General features: G+C 59.5%; 3 protein-coding genes across 6 annotated transcripts; 2 read left to right on the forward strand and 1 right to left on the reverse strand.

The window, feature by feature from the left end:
- Positions 1-605: 605 nt before the first annotated feature.
- Positions 606-10,105, reverse strand: GMEB1 (glucocorticoid modulatory element binding protein 1). 4 transcript variants are annotated; one of them, XM_080632317.1, is made up of 11 exons: positions 9,973-10,105; positions 8,816-8,965; positions 7,887-7,969; positions 6,904-7,028; positions 6,248-6,351; positions 5,699-5,853; positions 4,936-5,064; positions 4,482-4,619; positions 3,560-3,682; positions 1,780-2,450; positions 606-1,510 (listed from the first exon to the last, which is right to left on the reverse strand). In XM_080632317.1, exons 2-11 carry the CDS (start codon positions 8,941-8,943, stop codon positions 1,424-1,426), a joined length of 1,743 nt encoding a protein of 580 aa, XP_080488443.1. In that variant the 5' UTR covers positions 8,944-8,965; positions 9,973-10,105; the 3' UTR covers positions 606-1,423. The 4 variants fall into 4 exon arrangements, with proteins under 4 accessions (XP_080488443.1, XP_080488444.1, XP_080488445.1 ...); XM_080632318.1 differs by lacking the exon at positions 9,973-10,105 and adding an exon at positions 9,661-9,694; XM_080632319.1 differs by having other exon boundaries at positions 606-2,450.
- A 310-nt stretch (positions 10,106-10,415) lies between these two features.
- LOC308228779 (discoidin, CUB and LCCL domain-containing protein 1-like) lies at positions 10,416-17,773 on the forward strand (the record flags this gene model as incomplete). The annotated part of the gene is made up of 15 exons (XM_080632342.1): positions 10,416-10,509; positions 12,779-13,000; positions 13,827-13,964; positions 14,164-14,215; positions 14,371-14,443; positions 14,545-14,678; positions 14,770-14,807; positions 14,901-15,095; positions 15,508-15,629; positions 15,714-15,882; positions 15,970-16,050; positions 16,202-16,295; positions 16,396-16,433; positions 16,515-16,628; positions 17,421-17,773. Exons 1-15 carry the CDS (start codon positions 10,431-10,433, stop codon positions 17,771-17,773), a joined length of 1,902 nt encoding a protein of 633 aa, XP_080488468.1. The 5' UTR covers positions 10,416-10,430.
- Positions 17,774-18,794: 1,021 nt separating this feature from the next.
- TAF12 (TATA-box binding protein associated factor 12) lies at positions 18,795-24,426 on the forward strand. The gene is made up of 6 exons (XM_080632416.1): positions 18,795-18,928; positions 21,008-21,259; positions 22,016-22,093; positions 22,381-22,495; positions 23,125-23,213; positions 23,994-24,426. The coding sequence occupies exons 2-6, from the start codon at positions 21,092-21,094 to the stop codon at positions 24,027-24,029; spliced, it is 486 nt and encodes a 161-aa protein (XP_080488542.1). The 5' UTR covers positions 18,795-18,928; positions 21,008-21,091; the 3' UTR covers positions 24,030-24,426.
- Positions 24,427-24,492: the final 66 nt, after the last annotated feature.

A 24,492-nucleotide genomic window follows, 5' to 3' on the forward strand; every position in this document is an offset into this window, starting at 1 on the left:
GTGCATGGCGGGATGGAGGAGGACTTAAGTGAGCAGCGCCCCCTCTCGGCTCTCGGGCGCGCAGGGGGGTGTGGTGTGTGAGGTCCCTCTTAAAGGGCCAGGCGCCCACATTGGCTGCACCCCCCCAAGCACTGCTCTGTTACACCCCATATTATAGGTCCCATCCCCACGCTCAGGGGACCTGGGGACCATGGCATACCCAAAAGGAAGACGGGAAGAAGCAAAGCCAAGAGTAGGGAGCGGGGAAGAGCCTGCTGTACTCGTGGAATGGTGAAGGGGGACCCTAGAAGGACCTTGTCCCCCCCTAATCAAAGGAGGAGAATGGGATGAAGGCAGTTGGATATGGTGGTGGTGGATCCCTGATCCCAAATCCATGAGATCAGCTCCTGCAGATGTCCCTCCATGGGCAGCATCACCCCAAAGCTGCAGGCAGAGGGTCCCCATCCTGCTCTGAGGGGCTGGAGCCCAGCCCCCCTTCCCCTACCCCTGCACAAACCACTCAAACCTGGTTCAGTTTTCCAGTTTTCCTTTTTAATCCAAAAAAATAGGCAAACACATCTTCCTTCCATCCTCCCCCCTCCCCCGCCTATGGTGTGTTCCTTTATAGTTCCAGGCAAGCAGCTCCCCCTCCTTCAGCCTTCCCAAACCTATTTCCCCTCTTCCCACCATGGCAGAACCCAAAAGGACCCCGGCCTCGGGGCAAAATCTCCCTAAAGCAGAGGGAAAACCCCGTTATTCCAGCCCTGTGCTGGTTCTAATCCTGCGCAGGGATTATAGGAAGGAAAAGAAAGGAAAAAGCCCAAATGAAACCCACCCAACAAGAAGCAACAAGCACGGAGCAGCCCCGGCACACAGTGCAAATGGGAGCTGTCCCGATCCGGAGCCTAGCGTTCCCGGGATAGCGACAGCACAACATGCTTTGTACATCCCATAATGTCCCTGTGGCGTGGAGCAGCAAAGGGAAAAGGGGAATTGGAGGGGTTTAAGCTTGAGTTGATCGATTGAGCCTTGATGCAAAAGGCTGAAGGGGTGGTGGTGAACGGCACCGAGGGAAAGTGGTGGGGGGAAAAATGCTGTGGGATTGGGATCCAGGGAGCCAGACAGAAGGTCCTGGGGCTTTGCAGCTGGGAAATGTGGACAAGGATCATGGACTAATGATGGGAAAGAGCAAACAAATCCAAACCAATGGAGCTATAAACCCAACCTGTGTGGAGGGGAGGGTGAGGACAGTGACACCAGAGCCACTGCCACCCCCCTACAGCACGGATAATAACATTAATAATAATATTATAATAATAATAATAACAACAATAAAAAATTCCCAGTTGAGGTGAGAGTGACGAGTCCAAGAGAATCCCCTTCCCGGGGGGAAAACTCCAAATGAGGTACCTGGTCCACCCCAAAGCTGTGTCCCCTTCCACAGTCACACCAGGGCTTGGTGACCCTCCGGGCCCAGTGTCCAGTTCCTCCCGGCTGGGCTGGTGAGCAGGGATCCAGTCTCTCCAGTACCCTGCAAACAGGGGGTGTTGTTCAGTGCTCCACAGAGCCAGGTCTCCTGTGTTCCTCCAGCTTTTTGTGTGTTTAAACCCCCCCAAATTAGAGCTATCTCTATTCTATACAGGACAATGAAACAGTCATGGAAACAAATGGGGTGGCTGGAAAAGATACTTCACCAAAAAAAGCTTCAAATGAAACCAAATTCCCCAACTCTTTCCCCAAACTGAAGCTCGCTTTTCCCCACTTTTAGTCCTCCAAGACCACAATCTCCACGTTATGGACCTGGTGCTGATGCTCCTCCCCATCTCCCACCACTTTCTCCTCAGTCCTCAGCTCCGTCTCCAGGATCACCGCTTTCCCCTCCGCCTCCTCCGCATCGGCTTCGGGATCGGGTGCCGGGTCAATCTCTATGATGGTCTGCCCATCATCCGAGGTGCCCTCCACGGCTTGGATGGTGGAGGTGAGCCCGGACTCCATGGCCACCAGCTCCACAGGGTTGACCACAGTGGCCACGTTGGCCAGGGCCCCACTGTCCTGCATGGCCGCCGAGCTGAGCAGCGCCAGGCTGGAGGACGGGTGGAGGGTGACGGTGTCAGAGGAGCTGGTCTTGGACGAGGACACCACGGTGGCGTAGCGGAAGAGCTGGGAGCCGGAAGGCAAGGTGTGAACAGTCACCGGGCTGGAGCCTTGGCTGATGGTGGCCACCGGGATGTTCCCGACGGAGAACTGCTGTCCGACGGGAGCGATGGCGATGGGCGAGATGACGGTGAACTGGGGCTGCTGGATAGGGGTGGAAGGGCTGAGGACAGTGGCGGAGGCCGGGCGCTGCAAGCGGGGTCTCTTGGGGGGCTTGGGAGCGCTGACAGGCATCAGCACCACGTTCTGGATGGTTTGGGACTTCGCCTTCTGGTCCTTGGCCAGTTTCTTCTGCTCTTCCAGCTGCCGCTCCAGGTCTGCAGAGAGAACACAACCAAGCATCACACCCCAGGGTAGTGACCAGAGGCCTCCTACTCGTCTCAATGCTTCACTCAAATCAAACTGCACTGAAGGAAAAGGTGACCAGATTCTCCTGAGCTGCTTTGGCAGCAGATAGGGAACAAGCAGTCATAGAATCATAGAATAGTTAGGGTTGGAAAGGACCTTAAGATCATCCAGTTCCAACCCCCCTGCCATGGACAGGGACACCTCACACTAAACCAGGTCACCCAAAGCTCTGTCCAGCCTGGCCTTGAACACTGCCAGGAATGGAGCATTCACAACTTCCTTGGGCAACCCATTCCAGTGCCTCAGCACCCTCACAGTAAAGAACTTCCTCCTTATATTTAACCTGAACTTCCCCCGTTTGAATTTGAACCCATAATGCCCTGTGTTGGTTGTCTCCTCCTCCTGGGTATTTCTGCTCCCCCAAGCCAGACCCATCTACAAGGGCGAGTGGGTAGGAAGCAGCAGGAACTGCTTCCCAAGCTTGGCTGGATGCCCTTCCCAGGATCCAGGCACTGGGGACAGGGAACAGGACTGTCTGCATCAGAAACCATCTCCTTCAACCCCTGTGTGTGTGAACACGGGGAGTCAGGAGTAACCCGGTCATCTCAGTTATCCAGGGCAGTAGGGGACTGGGACATCCCAGATAAGAACAGGTCCTACAGGACATGGTGAGCAGCTCTGGGAATCCAGGTCAGGTCATTGGCTTCAGCTCAGGGGAAGCTGTGCAGGACACACGATAGCTCCAGGCCAAGGTGAGCAGGCAGCTCAGCACCCAGAGCAGCTCAGAGCTTCAGCATCCATTGCCTGATGCTGGTGGCATCTGACTCGCACCCTCAGCACCCTGCCTGGCACCACAGACTTTGGGCTGCACAGACCCCAGGCAACTGCTCACTGTGAGGTAAGGGAGAGGGGAAATTCCACTCGAGCCCTAGGATGGAAAGGGACCAGGATGGGTTCGTTTCAGGGCAGCATGTGTTGAAAAGAACCCAACTATGGTTCATTTGGGGGTTATATGGAAGGAAATCAGCTCCCTAGAGCAGCAACAGGGGGAGAAGCCTTTCCCAGGCACTGACTATACCTGCCAGAGTGTAAAGAAACTGCTCCTCTCCTTGCTCTGTCTGGTTTTTCCTGTTGTCCAGAACCTTCTTGACCGTGTCCATCAGGCCAAACGTGTGGGCAACATTGTTCAGGACTGCAGCATCTGCAAGGGAAGTGCATGTGATGAGTGTCAAGTCCCACAAGAAATGCCTGTCTCTCACCAAAACCCTGCTGCTGCTTCACATACAACTCTCTCTGCTCTTCCACAAGAGCTGACTGCAAAGGCAGACCCAGCTCCCTCATCACTCTGACATCCCAGGCCTCACTAACCCCATTCCCACGCTAAAGACCCAGAGATGTGTCACCCAAGCAGCTCAAACCTGCTGCAAATGAAAGCACCAGCTGCAATCCCAGAGACGCACACGAGCTCTCTACCTCCAAACCATCCCCCCATGCATTGACAGTGGCACTGACACACCAGCTTCACTGACAGCTCTGCAGAGTTTCTATTCGAATCTACTGACTTCAATCGCTCCCAGCTCCAAAAAGCTCCCCCCGACACAAAGATGTGCCAGCCCAAAGCTAACTTTGGAAAGGCATCAAATAACCCTGCCTAAAATGAAGGTTGGGGATTTGTGGATGTTCTCCCAGCAAGAGGTGCCCAAAGCCTGTGCTCACAGGGGTAGAACTGGATTAGGGAACTGAGCTGAGTCCAAAATAACCCTAAAAAGAGGAGTTATTTTTAACCCAGATCACTTCCCTCCTCTGGTTCAGCCCCAAAACCAGGTTCTCTGACACAAGTGAGGGGGCAGGACCTGTTGTAGCCTGCACTGTCATGAAGAGAAGTGTTGGGACAACTCTGGTCCAAGGGATGGACCCTTCTCACTTCATCTTTTGCTTGCAGCTGCCCTTTAAAGCATCCTTCCCCAGGGCAGAGGCAGAGGCTGTGGCTCACCACCTACCTGTCATCTGGAAAGGAGACTGGCCCAGCCTCTGCTGAACGCCTCTTAGGACTTCTTCTATCTCCTTCTGGATGTTGCACACAACCTCTTCCATCAGCCCCACATCAGCTATTCCTTTCCAGAACATCAGCGTGTCCTCTGGCACAAGGAGAGGAGGGAAAAGGAAGTCAAACATGAACAAGCACTTGGTGGTTTCCCCCACTTAAACCATCCAGGCAAGAGTAAGTTTGCAAAACAAGCTCTAATTTGGCCATTGGGGTGCATGCCAACCCCCCCCCAAAATGAGTCCCACCCTGCCTCCAGCAGTGAGGAGATCCAGTTGGAAAACACTGGGACAAGCCAAGGGGCTGGGAGACAGCTCTGGCATTGCCTCAACTCTCCTTATTGTCAGGATTTCAGCTTCTTACAGGCCAGAAGAGGGGAAGGAAACAGCCGAGAAGCAGGCTGAGCTCACCTGAGATCTCATCCGTGTCCTTTTTCATGCCTTCCTCGGTGGCCATGGTGACAGCAGCCGTCAGAGCCGAGTTCCACTCGATGCTCTCCTCCATGCTCTCCTCTGACAGCGCGATCTGGGTGATGCTCCCTGCCAGAGAGGAGGTATCAGCTCTCTCTGCAGCCCCTGGGGGGCCACCCTGGGCCCTGCTTTATTTCCCACCTCCCTCAGCCCCTCAGATGACAGGGTCAGGGGCTGAGCTCCTTTACAGAAGGGAAACAGAGCTGACTCTATCCTGTTTCTAGGTCAAATCTGGGACTAAGTCAATGTGCAGCCACTTTAGGGTTTCACCATGATGCTTTCCAGAAGGCTCTCCTTAGCCTATGGATAACTTTGCCATCTGACTCACCCAGGGCCTTACAGAGCTGTACCTTGCCCAGCTGAATGATGTGGTACAGCTGGGAGTAGTTCTTCCCCCTTAACCTCAGCAAAGAGATCACTTTCTGCTCAGAAGCATGGGATTCACTGGGAATTTTGCAATTCGAACCATGGAATCCTGGACTGGTTTGTGTTGGAAGGGACCTTAAAGCTCCTCCAGCTCCAACCCCTGCCACGGGCAGGGACCCCTTCCACTGGAGCAGCTTGCTCCAAGCCCCTGTGTCCAACCTGGCCTTGAACACTGCCAGGGATGGTGGGACTGGTGGGGAGGTTGAACCTGATTTGATGAGTCCAGGGAGGAAGAGGAGTGCCAGGGACACTGCCATGGCACTGAGTGGTCTCCTACCGTCAGCTGATGTAGGAGTCTGCACCACGCTCTGCTGCCCAGGCACTGGTGCTCTGGCGCTGCTGATGAGGAGATCGAACTTGGTGCTTCTGCAAGTGTTGGTGCACACTTTGTCGTGCTGGTAGAAGTCAATCTGCCCCGAGTCCATCATCTTCCTGTGCAGGGAGGGGGGAAGAGAACCAGGTGCAGCTCAAATCTCAGACTAAAGGGAGTATTCCACATAGGAATGCTACGGAGGCCATGAGAAGGATGGAGAATGGGAGACTCTCTGCACACAAAGTAGTGCAGGGCTTTCAAATGGCAAATACAAGCCACCCCCAGCTTCACAGACAGGGCTCCAGTCCTGTTTCACCCCTCACAGGTCCCCTAGGTAAGGGTGGTTCTGTGCAGAGGGAGGAATGGTGGCCCCAAACCACAGACCAAGGCTCTCTGCAGGCTCCAGCCAGGTAATGTGAGGCTTCAGGAGAGCTCCTGATGCAGACAGGTGCTGCTCAGGACCTGCAGCGATGGAAGCGTGGAGCTGGACACAGTGCTCAGCAAGTGAAATACCTCAGCATGATGCCTCCGAGGCGGATGGCTCTCTTCCAGTCCTTCAGGGTGGACTTCCCAGCCAGGTGGACAAAGTGCTTTGGGCTGATCAGTTGGTCATTGAACTGCCAAGGAGACAAGCAAAGAGGGTAACACCACTTTGGAAGTGTGGAATGGAGCATCCAGCACAGACATTAACAAGTCCTCTAACCCCAACTTCCACTCAGGAAGAGGAACTGCTTCGCAAATCCCTACCACCCCTTTGCCACTGCAATGCTCCTAACTCCAGATTGGATCTGGAACCATCGGCATTGGAACCACACAGCTCTACCTCAGAATAGCCCTGAAGGCTTTCCTAGGAAGCATGAACCAAATCATCCTTAGGGGAACATGGACATTGGAGATCACTAAGGGAGACTCCTGCTCCATCAAACAGCCCAGCAACATCTGCCTGGCACAGGCTCAGGTGTCCTGTCCTGCTCCAGGAACTAAGAGAGGTCCTGTTGAGGCTCAGCAGCTCTCACTGGGAACTCAGCCTTGGCTGTTCTATCAGCACTCAGAACCCAGCACGCTGCAAAGCCACTCAGTTCCAACGCAGGGCTCATAAGGAAGTCCTGCAGAGCTCAAGCTTCCAGAGCTTGAGAGCAGTGAAGGAACCCACTGCAAAGCTCCCTCACCTTCACACACTTCACATTAATCCCCGGGCAGACAAACTTCTTCCAGAGCAGGATGGCTTTGCTCTCCCCGCATGTGATGGGGTAGGCGATCTCAATCTCCTCGTTCGCCTCGATGCTGCTGGGGTCTAAGGGAGGAGAAAGGGGGGAAAATGAAAGTATCCACCCAAGAGGCTCCAGTCCCAGGAGGTGAGAGCTGAAAGCTCACAGGATGCACTCAGGGAACCAAAAGAAGGGCAGATCCCTGGTCAGGATCAGTCCTCTCTTGGTCTTCTATCACTAAGAGCAACTGGCATGTGCTTTTTCATCTAGCACCACTTCAAAGGCAGCTCATCTATCAGGACAAGGGGCGATGTGTCAGGGAGAACCGTCCTTGTGGAAACAAAATGCTCTCAAATGGGAAGCTCAGACTTTCTGGTCTTTCTTTAGCAGCAGAAGCAGCTATTTCCTGCTAATACATTCTCTTTACATGCCAAAAGACTCACACCCCACACAGGAAGCAGAAGAGTAGTCAAGATCTAGTGACAGCACCTAATACCAGGAGCCTTTTCCCACTCACTCCCCAGGACAGCAGGGAGCACTTGGAGCCAGCGAGCTCGGCTCTTCCAAACATCCAACCCCAAGTGCCAGGCTGTTCCATCAGCACAGAGCCACCAAGCAGAGCATGACGCTTCACTCAGCGCAGACACAACCACCATCCTCCTCACCAGCATTCCTGCCTGCCAGCAGCCAGAGTGAAATCTCGGCTCCCCTGGACCCCCTGGGAGCCCTTACCATTCATTGCAGGAGAGCCAGGAGCTCACTTCCAGGACTTTGAGACCAAGCAGTAACAGCAGACTCTTATTCCAGGCTATGCCCAGACCCTGCACCCACATCCATGCCTGGGAAACAGCATCTGCAGGGGCAGAGCCAGAAGGAAGCCCGACGAACTGGAGCCACCAGCCCTGCAGAGGAGGGGATTCTGCCCATGCCAAGCAGGAACTCACCGATCCCTTCTTCTAGCTTGTGGATGGTGTGGGTTTCAACAGCCACCACGGCGGTGCTGGCCTCGGAGCTCTCCTGGTAAATCCTGTTGGGAAAGCAGGGATCCAGGAACAAATGATGGATTCAGCTTCACGGCACGGGGCTACACATTCCCGCCATTTCTTCCTTGCCTGTGCTCCAGGGAGGGGGATTCTGTTTGATCCCAAGGCCTGGGAAAGGCAGAGGCATTCCCAGCCCTGCCATCCCACCCTCCCTACTGCCAGTGCCATGAAGCACCTCCGCAGTGGTGCTTCCTGGTGCCTTCTCCTCTCATTCCAGACACAGGCAGGAGGAAGCAGAGCAGAATGTCCCAGGATTTCCCCTCCCAGCCCTGTGTGACACTGCAGCACCGGTGGTCATGCCGGGAAGAGTCACTGCCATGCCTACATGTGGCTATTATCCAACTGGAGCATCAAACGTACATCACGACTGTTATGAGCCTGGTGGCAGCTGCTTCTCTGCAGCAGCAGCCCAGTTACCCCCAAATTCCCTCCAACATCCCAGTTTTGTTGTATTTGAGAGGATTATCTTTGGGAATGCTGCCATGGATGCATATATGGGTCTGGATATACATCCAGCAGCTGCAGTGTGGCAAAACCCCATCCTAAGCTGGAGAGGGAAGAGGGAGAGCAGGAGGATGCATAGCCAGGGCAGTATCACCAGCACCTCTCCGCTTCCCTGCTTCCACAAGTGCTTCCACATTATCCCCACAGGACAACTGCAGCGCTCGGAGGCCCCATGGCAGCGACACACACCAAAGCCTTTGAGGTCTCTCTCCCTGCACGAAACCAACACAGACCTGGAAACCACAGCACCGGTGGGTCCCCCCGGCACAGAATTCCACCGGGATCCCCCTGATCCCACCCCGCACCTCCCAGAAGAGCCGACTCACCCTTGCTGCACCGGCTGGAGCTGCAGGATCACCTGGGTTTTGGTATCCTCCGGGTTCTCCCCTTCGTTGCTGTCACTTGGTACAACCACCACATCACCCACAGGGACGCTCACTTCGGCATTCGCCATCTCTCACATGAAGGCTGCGGTGCTGCAAGGGGGGGCAAAGCAGAGGCTGTGTGTGTGTGGGGGGGGAGAGGGTCCATGAATCCATGGAGAGCACCGGGCATTGCGGATCCAGCACCTGGTGTGCTGGGATTCCTCCTCCCCATCACCATGGGGATGTCCAACAGAGAGAGGCAGAGCCCCTATGCCCCCATCCCACCTGCGCAGTGGGGTTGGAGAGAGCACCACATGCTTCCCAAGGTGGGATCCAACCGCCCTTGAGATGCTCCCATCCCTCACTGCCCCACAGGGGAGCCGCTATTGCCTTAGATCCAACCGCCCTTGAGACGCTCCAATGCCTCACTACTGGGATCAGCCCAGGGCAGATGCTCTGTCCCCAGAGTGGAACCCTTGGATCCAACCATCCTTGGGATGCGTTGATCCCTCACTACCGGGATTAGCCCAGTGCTGATGCCCTGACCCCAAGGTGGGATCCTTGGATCCAACCGCCCTTGGGATGCTCCAATCCCTCGCTACCAGGATCAGCCCAGGGCGGATGCTCTGCCCCCACAACGGAACCCTTGGACCCAGCCACCCTTGGGATGCTCCGATCCCTCACTACCGGGATCAGCCCGGAGCTGCCGCTCTGCCCCACACCGGACCCGCTATTCCCGGTGGGAGCCGCGCTCACAGGGGCTGAACTCGGTTCTGGGCCCCCCCCCATAGCGCTCGGTGCCTCACTTGGTGCCATCCGCGCCTCAGCACAGCCGGTACCGGGACCTACCCCCTCCCCTCCCCACACCGGGGTCCGTTGCCCCCCACCCCCCGCCCCGGGCAGCGCGCGGCGGGGCGGGGCCGCCCGGGGGGAGGGGGCGTGGCCTCCCCGTCACCCCCCACCCCCCCCCCCGCACGGCGGCGGCGGCACGTACAGCGGCGCGCGCTGGGGCGCCCCCTCCCCTCCCTTACCCCGTCCCTCCCTCCCTCCCTCCCTCCCCGCTCCGCCCCGCCGCCGCTTGACCCCTCCCGGCTCCCGTAGCGCGGCGGCCCCCTTACCGTCACCGAGCGGCCGCGTCCGGGGGGGGGAAAAAAGGAGGAGGGAAGCGGGCCCGGCAGCAACGCGCATGAGCAGGAGCCGCCGCGGCCTCAGCCGCCAGCACTTCCGGCCGCCGCCTGCCGTAAAGTGGGGGGGGAACGGCGCCGCACTGCCCTCTAATGGCGGACGGCGGGACCGCACCCGCGACACGAATGAGGGCCGCAGGGAGGGGGGAGGAGTCCGGTCACCGGAGCAGTGCACCCCGGTACCGGGCACCCATCGCACCCCAGCCGGTGTTACCGGGACCCCCGGCAGAGCGCCCGCTGTGAGGCAGTTGATTGAGAGCGCGGCGGACGAATGGCGCGGCGGGACAGGGCGGTGGTAGCCAATGGGAGAGGCGGGGCCGGGCAGCGGCAGCCAATGGGAGCAGCGGGGCGGGGCTGCGGGGTCCCAGTGGCGGCGGAGCCGGAGGAGGAGGATGGCACTGGCCATATCGTTGCTCCGTCGCTGCCTCCTGCTCGGGCCGCTGGGGCTGCGCACGGCCGGCGGGCAGCACGGTGAGTCCCGCTCCCACCCGCTCCCCTTCACCCGCAGGGATGGGGCAGGGCCGGGACCGGGATGGGTGCAGGACGGGCTCCTCTCTGTGAGCGGGATGGGCTCCACGGTACCGAGCCCACACCGGGACCCCGCGGTCCGCCCTCCCCGGTACCGATACGGGACGGGCTTCTCACTGCGACCGCACCGGGATCGGACCACGGTACCGATCCCAGACCGGGACCACACCAGGACGGGGTCCCCGCCGTCCATCTCCTCCGGTCCCGCACGGGGCGAGCTCCCCGCTCCATCACTCCCTGACACCCGGTGCCGCGGCTCCTGCCCGGATCCTCCTGTCCCACCGTGATCCCGGGGGTCCCGGCGTTGGCTCTATACACCCTGGGGGAGCGGGATCCCCGAGGCTGGGTTCTCCCGGGTTACAGGGGAGAGGCGGACAGCGGGCTCCTTCCCGGGGATGCTCGCACCGGGAATGCTCCGAAGGGACACTCAAACCAAGGGATTTCCTCATCCCGAAACCTCATCCCGAAAACACGTCCGCGACTCATCCGGGACCGGCCAAAACGTCATCCCCAGCGAGGGAAACCGAGGCACGGGGCAGGACCCCGCTGTGTCCCGTACGTGTGTTATGGGAGCGGGTTCCCAGTGCATCCCAGAGGCGGTGGTGGACAAGGGGGGAGCTCTCCCGGGGGCTGGAGCGTGCTTCCCGGAGCATCGCCCTGTTGTGTCTTTCCTGCATCCTGTGGGAAGACAAACAAATCCCTGGCGAGGGCTGATCCCAGCCGCTGCGCGCCCTCATCCAGCGGGAAAAGCCACTTATCCCGTTCTTTTTGGCAGCTGGTTTTATTTTGGCGGGGTGGGGGGATGTGCCTGTAGCCTTTGTCATTCCCAACCCCTTGGTAACATCTTTGGAGCCAAATTCCCGGGTGCGCTCGCAGCTCACGGCTTATTTCTGCCATTCCCGCCTGGCATGTGCCAGCCGTGTGCAGGATGCTTTCCCTTCCTGGGATGGGTCCCCACCAGCACGGGGGCTGCAGCCGGGGTGGGGGGGTCCATCCAAGACCCCAACTGGAGTGCACAGACCAGGCTGTCCTGCCCAGAGCCGTTTTCCCATGCGAATCCCAATGGTTCTGACATTCCTTGCTGGAAACTCCCCCCGAATACCCCCAGTTCCTTGTCTTCTCCCATTTGGGAGCTGCTGTCCCGGCCACCCTGGGGGTCCCCCCGTGCTGTTGCCCCTCCCCCCCCAGTCTGATCCATGCCGCCCCTGCCCTGCTGAAGGTGGGAATTCCACCTCATCTCACATCCCTGTGCAGGGCTTGTCCACAGGATAACCCCCACCCGGTTGGCCCTTCCCGCATGGGCTCTGTGGAGGCGCTGGCACCATCCACCTCCGGCCCCCCCTTTTTGTTATCCCTGCGGGATTTTCCCTGGCTTTGTCCCGTCTCCGGGCGACAGCAACGGGAGCCAAGGCAGGGGCAAAGCCCTTTTCTTGCTGGGATGCTGCTGCTTGGCAGGAGCAGCGGCTCTTTGGGGCATGCGGGATGGACCCCACATCTCCCAGCCCTGCTTCCCCCCTTCCCGCATCCCAGTCCTGCCCGGAAATCCCAGTTCCGGGCACTTTCAACTCAACTTCCCAGGATATTCCGTGTCCGGGGGTGGTGATCCTGGAGAAAATCCCCTTTTGTGATGGATGCCCGGGAAGGAGGCGATGGGGATGCAGCTGCCCAAGGTCATCCTCAATGATAAGGCTGGAGCCGGGGGTTCCTAGGGGCTGCTCCATGGGGGGGGGGGGGGGAGTTTCCTCTCCGACAATCCTAGACTGGTCTGGGATGAAGGGACCTGAAAGCTCATCCAGTTCCACTGGAGCAGCTTGCTCCAAGCCCCTGTGTCCAGCCTGGCCTTGAACACTGCCAGGGATGGGGCAGCCACAGCTTCTCCATTCAACCCATCCCAGTGTCCCAGCACCCTCACAGGGAAGAATTCCGTCCTAAGATCCCATCTCAGTCTCCCCTCTGGCAGGTTAAAGCCATTCCGCTTGTCCTGTCCCTTGCAGTATCCCCCAAATTGGGGTCCTCCTGGCCTAGGGGGTGCAGAGGAGCTGGATCTGCACCGCGTGGCTTGGAGGGGAAACTGAGGCAGCATCACCCCTGGATCCCTGTCAAACAAGAGATGCTTTGGATGAGGAAGGGGTTGCAGGTGCCCATGGGGGTGATTCCAAGAGGGAAACTGAGGCAGGGAGCCCCGCTCACCCCCTCCTTGGTCTCTCCATAGGGGACGGCTGTGGCCACACACTGCTGACCCCCCAAAGCGGCACCCTAAGCTCCAGGAACTACCCGGGCACATACCCCAACCACACAACGTGCCGCTGGCGGCTCCGGACCCCCCCCGGCACCTTCCTCCTCCTCACCTTTGGGGATGTGGACCTGGAGCCTTCGGAGCGCTGCGCCAGCAGCTCCCTGCTGCTCACTGACCCCCAGGCCGGCATCTCCTATGGTAAGGGGGGAACTGAGGGGGGTTGAGGGGGGATATCACTTGTTAGCAAAGTGCTGGATAGGGATAACAGCAGGAAAATCCGGCTTTTTAGCTGGTTTCATCGTGGGGAAGGGGGGGATCTATGGAAGGGGGTATCCAAGAAGGGGGATACCCAAGGAAGGGGCTGTTGTGAAGCTGGGGTTGAGAGAGGGGCACCCAACTGGGAGCAGATGCAGGCACCGATTAATCCATTCCATCTGCCCAGTCACTGCTCAAACAAATGCTTCCCAGCGGGATTTAATGGTCTGGGAGAGATTTGACAATGCTGGCCGGGGGGGGGGGTGAAGTGTCACTGATGGGGTTGAGGAGCAGCCCTGAGGCTTGGTGAGGGGCAGGGGATGTGATGGGAAAACGCTGTGACGTCCCTGCGGTGTCCTATGTCCACTGGCCTCAACATGAGCCAGGCAGGGTGAGGGTGCGGGTCTGGGTGGGGAAACTGAGGCCCAGCACCATGTCCATGGGGACACAGGGACATAACTCCTTGTCCCCAGGGCAACGATGGATTTGGGTGGCCCAAGCCCCCTGTAATGGACATGATGCAGAGCAGAGGCACAAGGTGGGGGTGATGGCAGTGCAGGGATTGGGGCCTGCCAGGAGCAGAGATGTCCCTAAGGAACCAGCTAAGCCGAAGTTTAATCAGGGAGATGGAGGCTGCAAATTAATGTGGATTCAATGGGAGGGGGATTTAGGAGGCAGCTTTGGTGGCACCTGTGAAAGGGGAGGAGGGGACACAGCCCAAAGAATGGAGCTCCGGGATCTGAGATCCCCATCCTCTGCCTGTCCCCAGGGCCCTACTGCAGGAATGCTGTCCCCGCCACCCCGCTCCTGGTGACCAACTCCAGTACCGTGACCGTCCTGTTCAACAGCACCAGCCACCGCTCGGGACGGGGCCTCCTCCTGTCCTACGCCACAACGCAGCACCCAGGTAGGGGGGAGCATCCCCCGGGGACACCCCCTTTGGTGGGGGTCTCATCACGTTACCCCTTGCCTGGGGACACAACATGGGAGATGGGCAGGGGGGCTGATGGCTGCAGGGACCCTCCTCACCCCTCCAGCCATGGAGCAGGAAGGGGATGAGGTGCTGGCAGGAGGGTCCCTCACCCTGGGGTGTCCCTGCCTTGCAGACCTGGTCTCCTGCCTGGTTCGGGGCACCCACTACACCCAGGAGCACATCAGGTGAGTGGCAGGAGGTGCTTTGCTGGTCTCCATCAGCCCCGGTTTCATCCCTGTCCCCTCTCATGGGGCTCTTGGGGTGCAGCTGGAGGATGGGTGAGCAGAGGGGATTGGAATGGGGGTGAGCCCTGTCCCCCCCTCATCCCCATGTGTTTCAGTGTGTACTGCCCCGCCGGCTGCAAGGACATCGATGGGGACATCTGGGGCAACCCCAGCCAGGGCTACCGGGATGTAAGTGCAGAGCCATGGGGGTGCTGCTGGTCACTGGGCCTGTGTTCAGCCATGGGGTGCCCCATAGGGTGCCGGTCTCACCCGCTTGCTCCCCGGTGCAGACGTCGGTGCTGTGCAAGGCGGCCGTGCACGCCGGGGTGATCGCGGACGAGCAGGGCGGGCAGGTCACCCTGGCACGGGAGAAGGGCATCACGCTCTATGAGTCGGCCTTTGCCAATGGGCTCCACTCCAAAAGGTGAGGGAGGGGGTGCAGGGGACCTCCCGCTGTGCCCCACACCATTGCACAGCCCCCCCGGGTTTGCTCACAGGGACCCTTCTCCCCACAGGGGATCCCTCTCCGAGAAGCGGCTCCTGTTCCATAAAGGTATTTTCCGCAGTTCCCCTCAAATGAAGCCATGGTTTTGGCAGCCAGCCCCGGTGCCAGCCCGGCTCCCACCCTGCCCTGTCCCATTGCCAGCCTGTGCTGATGTGCTGGAGGTGGCTGCCTTCAACGCCTCGTCCTGGTGGCACGAGGTGGATGCTCTGGGCCAGGACCGAGCCTGGGGGGCCCAGCGGGCAGCGCTCAGCACCACCGGGCACTCCTGGGCAGCAGAACCCGGCTCTGATGCTGCTTGGCTGGAGCTGGACCTGGGCACCCGCAGGAACATCACTGGTGAGTGCTGGGGACACAACTGTGCAAACAGGGGTGGCCCTGTTCCCCCCCACATCCGCAGCCAGCTCTGTTCATGTTCTGCTCCTGCATCTGGTGCCAGCAAACGCCTTTTGTTCGGCTGGAGCCGGCCCGAAGTGGGGGCTTTGTGCCGGGAAAATGGGGCCATTGTCCCGGCCGGAGGCTGGAGGAGGCAGGAATGTGGCGCTGGCAGCCGGGGCCGGAGGTTATCGGCTGCTGGGGACAGCACTTGGATCCCTCCCAAGGCTGGAGGGTCCCCCCGCTCCTCATCCCCTCCCAGCAGGGATGTGGGTGTCCCAGAGATGGGGATGATTCCAGCTGGGAAAGCTCTGCCCCATGCAATGGGGTGCAATGGGACAGCCCTCTGAGCCCTTGACAGCAGGACCTCCCTCAGGCATCATCACCAAGGGCTCCTCAGAGCAGCACGACTACTACGTGAAGTCCTACCGCGTGTCCTCCAGCCGCGATGGGAAGAACTGGAGACCCTATAGGGGCGGCAATGGGCAGGAGGACAAGGTGGGCACAGGATGGGGGGGACACTAAGGGGGTGCAGCCCCCCTGCCTATGGACATGCGGGCACCTCCTCACCCTCTCTAGCAGGTGTTTGAAGGCAACACCGACAGCCATGGGGAGGTCTCCAACGCCTTCATCCCCCCCATCGTTGGGCGCTACGTCCGTGTCACACCCCAGAGCTGGCACCAGCGCGTGGCCATGAAGGTGGCCCTGTTGGGATGTCAGTCGGCGCGGGGCCGAGCGCCCCGGCCCTATGGTGAGCCCCTTGGGGGGGTGGCCCCATCCCACATGTCCCCATGGCACCTTCACTGTGCCCAATGGAGGTCCCCGCTCTGCCCCACAGCACCCGGAGTCCCCAGGGAGGTCCCTGTCCCCACCAGCCACGCACCCATCCCTGGTGTCGCCCTGGACCCGGAGAAGGCAGGTGGGTGCCATGGGGTTGTGGCATTGTCTTGTGGGGCTGGGACAACGCATTGATTGCCCTTCTCCGGTGGCTCTGCATGAGCGTCTGGCACCCATGGGTGCAGAGGGGTGGGATGGGGCACCCAGCGGCTGATGCTGCCCGCCCTCCCCAGGCTCCACGCTGCTGCTGCTGCTGCTGCTCATTGGTGGCTTTGTGCTGCTCTGCTCCAGCCTCCTGGTGCTGGCTTTCCTGTGCCGCAGGAAGAGGTGGGTCCCATCCTGACCCCCAAAACACAGCAGCAAGCTGGGTACCGAGGGGGGCAGTGCTGGGGCCCCCTCACCCCCATCTTGCTCTCCTCCTTGGCAGAAAACCAGCGGCGGAGCTGAGCTGTGGGATCATGAAAGGTAAAGCAGTGCCCCCAGCCCTTCCATGGGGCCAGGGGTCCTGCTGCATGTGACAACGGGGGGGGTTTGGTCTCTGCTCAGGGCATCCCAAGCTGGATCCAAGCCCGGTGTGCTCCCTGCAGACCCTGCCACCCCCTGGCTCCACGCTGGCCTCCTTCCCCGCAGTGCCTGTGCCAGGGGACCTGATGTCACCAGGTAATGGGGACATCAGGGTGCAAATGGGGGCTGTGTCACCCCTACTGCACCCTGGGGTGCCCACTGGCCCCCCAGCACTGCTTTGATGTGACCACCTCCATCGGGGGGGGTGTTCTGCCCTCAGTGGGGTTTGGCATGGATCACTCCAGTTTCTCCCAGCCCTTGGGGAGCCCAGATGTGCAGGTTGTTCCACCCAGCCCACATCTGGAACAGCAGCACAATGACCCCCCTGCAGTCCTGATCCAGCTCTGGGGCAGCAGCACAAGAGGGACGTGGAGGTGCTGGAGCGAGGGCAGAGGAGGCCACGGAGCTGCTGCGAGGGCTGGAGCAGCTCTGCTCTGGAGCCAGGCTGAGAGAGCTGGGCTGGGGCAGCCTGGACAAGAGAAGGCTCCTGAAGGGGAGACCTTAGAGCAGCTCCAGTGCCTAAAGGGGCTGCAGGAAACCTGGAGAGGGGCTTGGGACAAGGGCCTGTAGGGACAGGCCAAGGGGAATGGCTTTAACCTGCCAGAGGGGAGACTGAGATGAGCTCTTAGGCAGAAGCTCTTCCCTGTGAGGGTGCTGAGGCGCTGGCCCAGGGTGCCCAGAGAAGCTGTGGCTGCCCCATCCCTGGCAGTGTTCAAGGCCAGGTTGGACACAGGGGTTTGGAGCAAGCTGCTCCAGTGGAAGGGGTCCCTGCCCGTGGCTCTGGATGAGCTTTAAGCTCCCTTCCAGAATGCACAAGTCCATGGTTCTGTGACCCCTCCTGCACTGTGGGGCCGGTCCCGCGCTCAGAGCCCGGCTCCCCCATTGCAGAATACGCAGAGCCTGACCTGGTGCAGCTGAGCCCCGGCAGCCAGCCCGCTCCCTCCACCTTCAAGCCAGCCCTGGATGAAGGCTACGCCCTGCCGCTGGTCCTGAGCCACTACGACACCCCGGGGAGGCACCACGAGTACGCCGAGCCGCTGCCGCCCGAGCCCGAGTATGCCACCCCCTTCACCGAGCCAGAGCCCGCCGCTGCGGGGGTCCCCATCTCCCCTTCGCTGCAATACCACACCCCAGCCCCTCGGCCCGCCGAGCTGCCATGGGGAGGACCCGGGGGGGCGGCGTGGGGTGATAGCCCCGGGGTGGAGGCGACGCTGTCACACGTGTACCATGAAGCCTTGTGAAGCCGGGAGGGGCGGTGCGGGGGGGCTCTTAACAACACCCGTGTTTAAACACATGTACTGTGTCTGTAGCGGGAGCGCTGCCGCCGGTACCACTGCCAGCACACGCAGGGTCCTGGTGTCGCTGCTGCCGCCGGTACCGGTCCTGCTGACAGTGGTACCGCTGCCATCGCAAGCAGGGTCCTGGTGCTACCGCTGCCGCCGGTACCGGTCCTGCTGCCAATGGTACCGGTACCATCGCACGCAGGGTCCTGGTGTCGCTGCTGCCGCCGGTAGCAGTCCTGCTGCCAATGGTACCGGTACCATCGCACGCAGGGTCCTGGTGCCATCGCTGGTACCAGTCGTGTTGCCACTGGTACCGGTACCATCTCAGTCAGGGTCCCGGCGCCAGCGCTGCCAGTCCATGGCGGATCCCGGTCCCACAGCCACCATACGCAGGTTCCCGCTGCCAGTGGTACCCGTGGCGCTGCCACCGCACTCACGGCTGCGGTTCTACCGCTGCCGACAACCACCGGCCCCGCTGCTCCCACTACCGGTATCGGAGTTCCCGGCACCCTACAACCGGACGCGCACCGCTCGTACCGGTGGCTGCACCGCACCCTGGCCCTGCTCTCGCTGTCCTTGACCTCTCCGGGGCGCCGGAACAAGCGGTTACCGGCGACCCCCCACTGCAAAAATTGTGCTTCCGAAATCTCTTGATGTCGATTCCGCGGGAGCGGCCGCGGAGCCCCCCCGTGCCACGCACGGCAGAAGCCCTTTTTACCGCGCCGCTCCCACCCGCCCGCAGCGGAAAGCGCTGCACTACCGCTGAGCTCACGGCGAGAAAATCCTCCCGCCAAATGCTCATCGCCTCGATCCCCGCTCTTCCTATCTTTCGCCCGACGTTTTACCACTTCTTTTGCGTTTTTAGTGTTTTTTTTTCCCCACCAAAACCGCCTTTTCCCGCGCCTCTACACCCCCAATTAGCGATATGCAAATCCCGCGGTGCATGTTGGGACACTCCCCCGCTCAGCCGGGGAGGCAAGCGGCGCGCTGTGGCGGGTGCGGCGCCGTTTTCTGATTGGCTGCGTCCTAGAGCGCTTCCGCTCCCCCCCGGAAGAGTTCGGGGTGCGCGGCGGAGGGAGCCGAGGGTCGATCCGGCCGCGGGGCTATGGGGAGGTAGGGGCCGTGGGGCGGTGCGGGGCCGTGGAGCGGTGCGGGGCCGTGGAGCGGTGCGGGGCCGGGCTATGGGGCGGTGCGGAGCCGTGGGGCGGTGCGGGGCCGGGCCATGGAGCGGTACGGCTGGTGCCGGGCTGGGGGGGGGGGAGCTCCGCGTCCTTTGCACCGGCTCTTACAGCCTCACACATGGAGGGAGCCCGGGGCCGGGCCTCGGTGCAGCCGATGCCCGTGTGCCCGTTCGTGGCTGGGGGTTGACACCAGTGAGCGGGGCTCGGCCGTGATACCGGTTACCGGTGACCTTGGCTCTGCCCTCGGCTTCCCGGTAACCGGCGGGAGGCTCGGTCCGGTCCTGTCACGGGGGGTGAGCACTGGATGCCGAGTGTCGGTGCTGCGGGGGGGGGACTCGTCCAGCCCCTTATAAACCCCATTGGAGCTGCCGGAAACCCTCGTGTCTTCATAGGAGCAAGTGCTGAGGCTTGGCTTGGCTTTACCATAGAGGTTAATGGGAGCTGTAGGACCTCAGTGAGCTACAGCAGGAGGCTGAGAGTGCTGACTGCAGGCACCAGCCCCATCCCTGCCCCTGCTGCATTGCATTGCATTGACACAAGAATTACATTGGGGCAGGTTTCTCCTCCTGCTTTAGGGTCCTTGGAGATGCGTCTGCTTGGGATCAGGTCCTATCCTCTTATAGATAAACCCTCTGGCGCTGTCAGCGTGTGTTCTCTTGCCCTTGTCCTCTCTGAATGGGTGTTTCTATAGAAATGGGAGTTGTGTGGAAGAGGAGGAGGAGGCGAGAGTGGGGTGAAGGCTTTGGGCAGTGGCTTCTCCATTCACTGGCCCCACAGCGGTTGCTGATGTAGTTAAAGATGTAGACACAGATGGAAGGAAAGCCCGGCGTTGCCATGCGGGATTTGGCCTGGGAATCTGCACGTCCCCCTTGTTGCATCTTTGGGGATCTTCACAACCTGCAGAGGGGGGAAGTAAAAGGAAAGCAACAACTTCATGCACACAAAGAGCTTCCTGGCTGAGGATTTCCCCCCTGTGCGGTGGGCGAGGATTCCTGCTTTGTGGATTTGTGGCGTGATCATCCTGACCCACAGCTGAGCCTCACCTGAACTCATTCCTGAGCTTAGGCTGAGCTCCTCGTCCTGAAACACCAGCCGAGGGGGTTCAAGTGGGAGAATCCTGCTTTTCCTGTGCTAATTCAGCTAAAATTGAGGTAGAAACTCAACTGCAGAGCGTGTCCTGGGCAGAAATCCTCCTCCAAGGGCTCTGTGTCCATCTCTGCCTGAGTGTGCCTTGGAATGAAGCTTCCAAGTGCTCCTGCCTGGTCTCTGCCTTGTGTTTTGGTGTGAGTTAATCCAGACTAACAGAGCTTGTCCTGACAATGGGAGGATGCCTGGGGCACAGGTACCGAATGCTCTCTTCATCCTTGACTTTTCCAACCCAAGCTGATGATGTGATTTTAGGAGGGCTTGAAGTGTTGATGGGGCCAGAAATGAGACCTCCACCCTGCAGCAGGCACCCAGGGGGAGCTTGAACCTTGTCTTAGGCCCATGGAGCGTGGAGATGGCGACTCCAACACCATCCCTGCCATTCCCCCGTTGCTGCCTTTGGTTCTATCTTCTTTGTATGGTCTCTTCCTTAAAGCTCCTTGTAGTCCAGGGGATATTTGTGCTCCCTGGAAGTGCTCAAGGCCAGGCTGGACACAGGGGCTTGGAGCAAGTTGCACTTGGTGTCCCTGCCTGTGGCAGGGGTTGGAGCTGGATGAGCTTTAAGGTCCCTTCCAACCCAAACCATTCCATGATGCTGTGGAATGAAGCAGGGTGCTGAGCAGAGGGTGAGGGTGGCCACGTGGGATTCAGTGTGAGAAATGTGCTTCTCATCCTAAACCATTGCATTGGACCAGGGAAGGTTTCTCTTCTTCTCAATGTTGCTTCTCCCTTCCTGCTTTGCCCAGAGAGACCCAACCTCCTGCAGACCTCCAGGTCCTGCCAGGACACTTGTTTGTCCAGACAAAGATGTGATGGCCCTGTTTAATCCCTTCTCTCTTTGCTGACTATGCCTTTCCTTTCCCAGCTGACCGCTTTGGGTGCCCACCATCCCAGGAAGCAGCAGGGCTGAGAGAAACCGCATGATCTAAAAGCTAAAGCCCAACAGATTATGAACCAGTTTGGTCCCTCGACCTTGATCAACCTCTCCAACTTCTCCTCCATCAAGCCAGAACCAGCCAGCACCCCCCCTCAGAGCTCCATGGCCAACAGCACCACCGTGGCAAAGATGCCTGGAACACCCAGCGGGGGAGGCCGCCTCAGCCCTGAGAGCAACCAGGTAACTTCATTCCTGACTGCAGGACACCACGGGAGCAGCTCCCGGTGCCTAAAGGGGGCTCTGCCTTCTGGGGTGGCATCGGCGCTGACCTGTGTGTGTGCTCGATGGGGAGTCTCTGGTGTGTGTCAGTGCTGCTGCCCATCAGGCCCAGGATGTGCGCTCCCCGGGAATTGTGCTCATCCCTTTACACAAATAGGGTGTGATGGCACCAGGAAGGGCAGGAATTCCCTTTGTGTGTCTTGGTTCAGCTGGCAGATCCATGGGGTTAACTTGCATCCAGATCCTATAAACCCAAGTTTCCTGCTGATGCTCAGAAGCAGCAGGATTTCTCCTCTCTTCCCTGTTGGGACTGCTCCCTTCTGCCCCTGAGTGACCCCGCACTCGCAGATCCCTCTGGTTCCCATTGGAAGCACTAAAGCTGATAAGAGCCAGAGCCATGGAAACACTTCCCTTGTGCCCTGGGCACAGATCTAGTCACTGATAGATGCTTGCACTTGCTGTCTGCCTCTCAAGGCTTCCTGTTCTGCCTTTGTCCCCTCTTGCTTCAGCATTGTAGCACCAGTTGAGTGCAGGAAACTTATTTCTCCTGGCCTGCTGCCTCCTGTTCAGAGCAGCTGCTGATGCTTGAAAATGGCTCTTTAACACCTCCTAGTTCTTATCTCTGCCATTCCTGAACTGATCCTTGTGTGGCTTGGGCTTGGGAGGAGGCTTTGGCTGAAGCAGGGCAGTAAATGGCTCCTCTTCTCCCACACTCAGGTTTTAACCAAGAAGAAGCTGCAGGACCTGGTGCGTGAGGTGGATCCCAACGAGCAGCTGGATGAGGATGTGGAGGAAGTAGGTACCAACCTGTGCCAGGGGCTGCAGGAAGAGCAGATCCAGGCTTTTCCATGGATGCTGTGTGCAGAGCAGGGAGGGTTGGTTCATTGGACACGTGCGTGTTCTCACGTTCGCTGCAGCCTGCAAGCATCCATTGGCGTTGCAGTGCCAAGAAGGGGTTTCCAGCAGGAATGGCAGCAAACCCCTTTGAAATGGGAACTTCTGAGGGCTCATTTCCATACTTGGTGCACAACTTCAGCTGCTCAGCACTGCGAAAACCGGTTCTTGTCCTTGTCCTGCCACAGATGCTGCTGCAGATCGCTGATGACTTCATTGAGAGCGTGGTGACAGCGGCCTGTCAGCTCGCACGGCACCGCAAGTCCAACACCCTGGAAGTGAAGGATGTCCAGCTGCATCTTGGTGAGTGAATTGGGGTTTGATTGCAGAGAATCCCAGCCTGCTTTGTGTTGGAAGGGACCTTAAAGCTCATCCAGAGCCACGGGCAGGGACCGCTTCCACTGGAGCAGCTTGCTCCAAACCCCTGTGTCCAACCTGGCCTTGAACACTGCCAGGGATGGGGCAGCCACAGCTTCTCTGGGCACCCTGGGCCAGCGCCTCAGCACCCTCACAGGGAAGAGCTTCTGCCTAAGAGCTCATCTCAGTCTCCCCTCTGCCAGGTTCAAGCCGTTCCCCTTGGCCTGTCCCTACAGGCCCTTGTCCCAAGCCCCTCTCCAGGTTCCCTGCAGCCCCTTTAGGCACTGGAGCTGCTCTAAGGTCTCCCCTTCAGGAGCCTTCTCTTCTCCAGGCTGCCCCAGCCCAGCTCTCTCAGCCTGGCTCCAGAGCAGAGCTGCTCCAGCCCTCGCAGCAGCTCCGTGGCCTCCTCTGCCCTCGCTCCAACAGCTCCACGTCCGTCTCATGTTGGGGCTCCCTTTCCTCGCTGGTGTGTGGATCCCCAGCACACCTCCAGCACTGCTGTGCTGTCAGGGGGTTTGCAATGATGGGGCTGTTCCTGCAGCTGGGGCAGAGCTGAGCTGTGCTCTCTCTTCTAGAGCGTCAGTGGAACATGTGGATCCCAGGCTTTGGTTCTGAAGAGATCAGGCCCTACAAGAAAGCCTGCACTACAGAAGCTCACAAACAGGTGAGGAGCCCATGGCTCATGTGTGATATGGGGAGGGGTGGTACTGGGCTTGTAGCATGAGGTGAATTTGTAGCCTCTTCCAACTGCTTTGAACTTGAAATCACTTGGTTTTGCTCTCAGTGCATTGGTTTCTAAGTGCATGGTCAGAGCTGGGGAAGGAACTGTTGGATGATTCCCATAGAATCACAGCATCACAGAGTGGTCTGGGTTGGAAGGGACCTTAAAGCTCCTCTAGCTCCAACCCCTGCCACGGGCAGGGACCCCTTCCACTGGAGCAGCTTGCTCCAAGCCCCTGTGTCCAACCTGGCCTTGAACACTGCCAGGGATGGGGCATTCAACCGATCCCAGTGTCCCACTGCCGTCACAGGGAAGAATTCCTTCCTAAGGTCCCATCTCCATCTCCCCTCTGGCAGGTTAAAGCCATTCCCCTTGTCCTGTCCCTACATCCCATGTCCAAAGCCCCTCTCCAGGTTTCCTGTAGGCAGTTTTCCACCTCCCCTCCTGGGGTTCTGGCAGGGACAGGAGCCCCCGAGCAGGGCTCTGATCCCTGCGCTCCCCATCCCTCCGTGTTTCCCATGCTGAGCAGCACAGGCACTGCCTTTGCCTCTGGCTCCCACTTGGGACCCCATTAAGATTCCAGCAGACCTGCCAGACCTGTGTGGAGCAAGTCGGGCAGCGCCTGCCCCCAGGGAGCCCCAGACAGCCCCGTTCCAGGCTGCTCTGCAGGAACCTGCTCCCAGGCACTCGCCTTCCCAAGGGATTTCTCTTCCTTCCTTGCAGAGAATGGCGCTGATCCGCAAAACCACCAAGAAATAACCCAGGGCTGAGCCGGGAGGGAGGAGCCACGTGCACGTGTTTGGGGTCTGCCTCCGCCGGAGCCCCCCCAGCACCACGCAGGGGTCGGGGGTTTCATGCTCGACACAGCAGCATCGATTTCCCCTTCGTGGTGCAGCAATACCTTGAGTTCCCGAGGAGATCCCAGCCCCTTCCTCCCGCCGCGGGTCTCGGAAGCAAGGACTCTCTGTGACTTGAACGTGGGTTTCTCCTCTCAGTGTTTATCCAGGGGACAGAGCGTTTGAGCGTGTGTGGGACAGTATTAGAAGCATCCGTAGCGGTTTTCGTGCCCTCCCTCCTGCCCCGGTACTTTGTAATGTCAGTGTTTCTATAAGGACTTGCCTTTGTTTTACAGGAATAAAGAAGTTATTAATCTACAGCCCGGAGCTCTGCTGGGGTGTGCAGAGAGAAGGGGGCAGCAGCTCCATCACCGGGCTTTGGCTGT

Source organism: Psittacula echo, assembly GCF_963264785.1.
Source record: "Psittacula echo genome assembly, chromosome: 21".
Lineage (NCBI taxonomy): Eukaryota > Metazoa > Chordata > Aves > Psittaciformes > Psittacidae > Psittacula > Psittacula echo.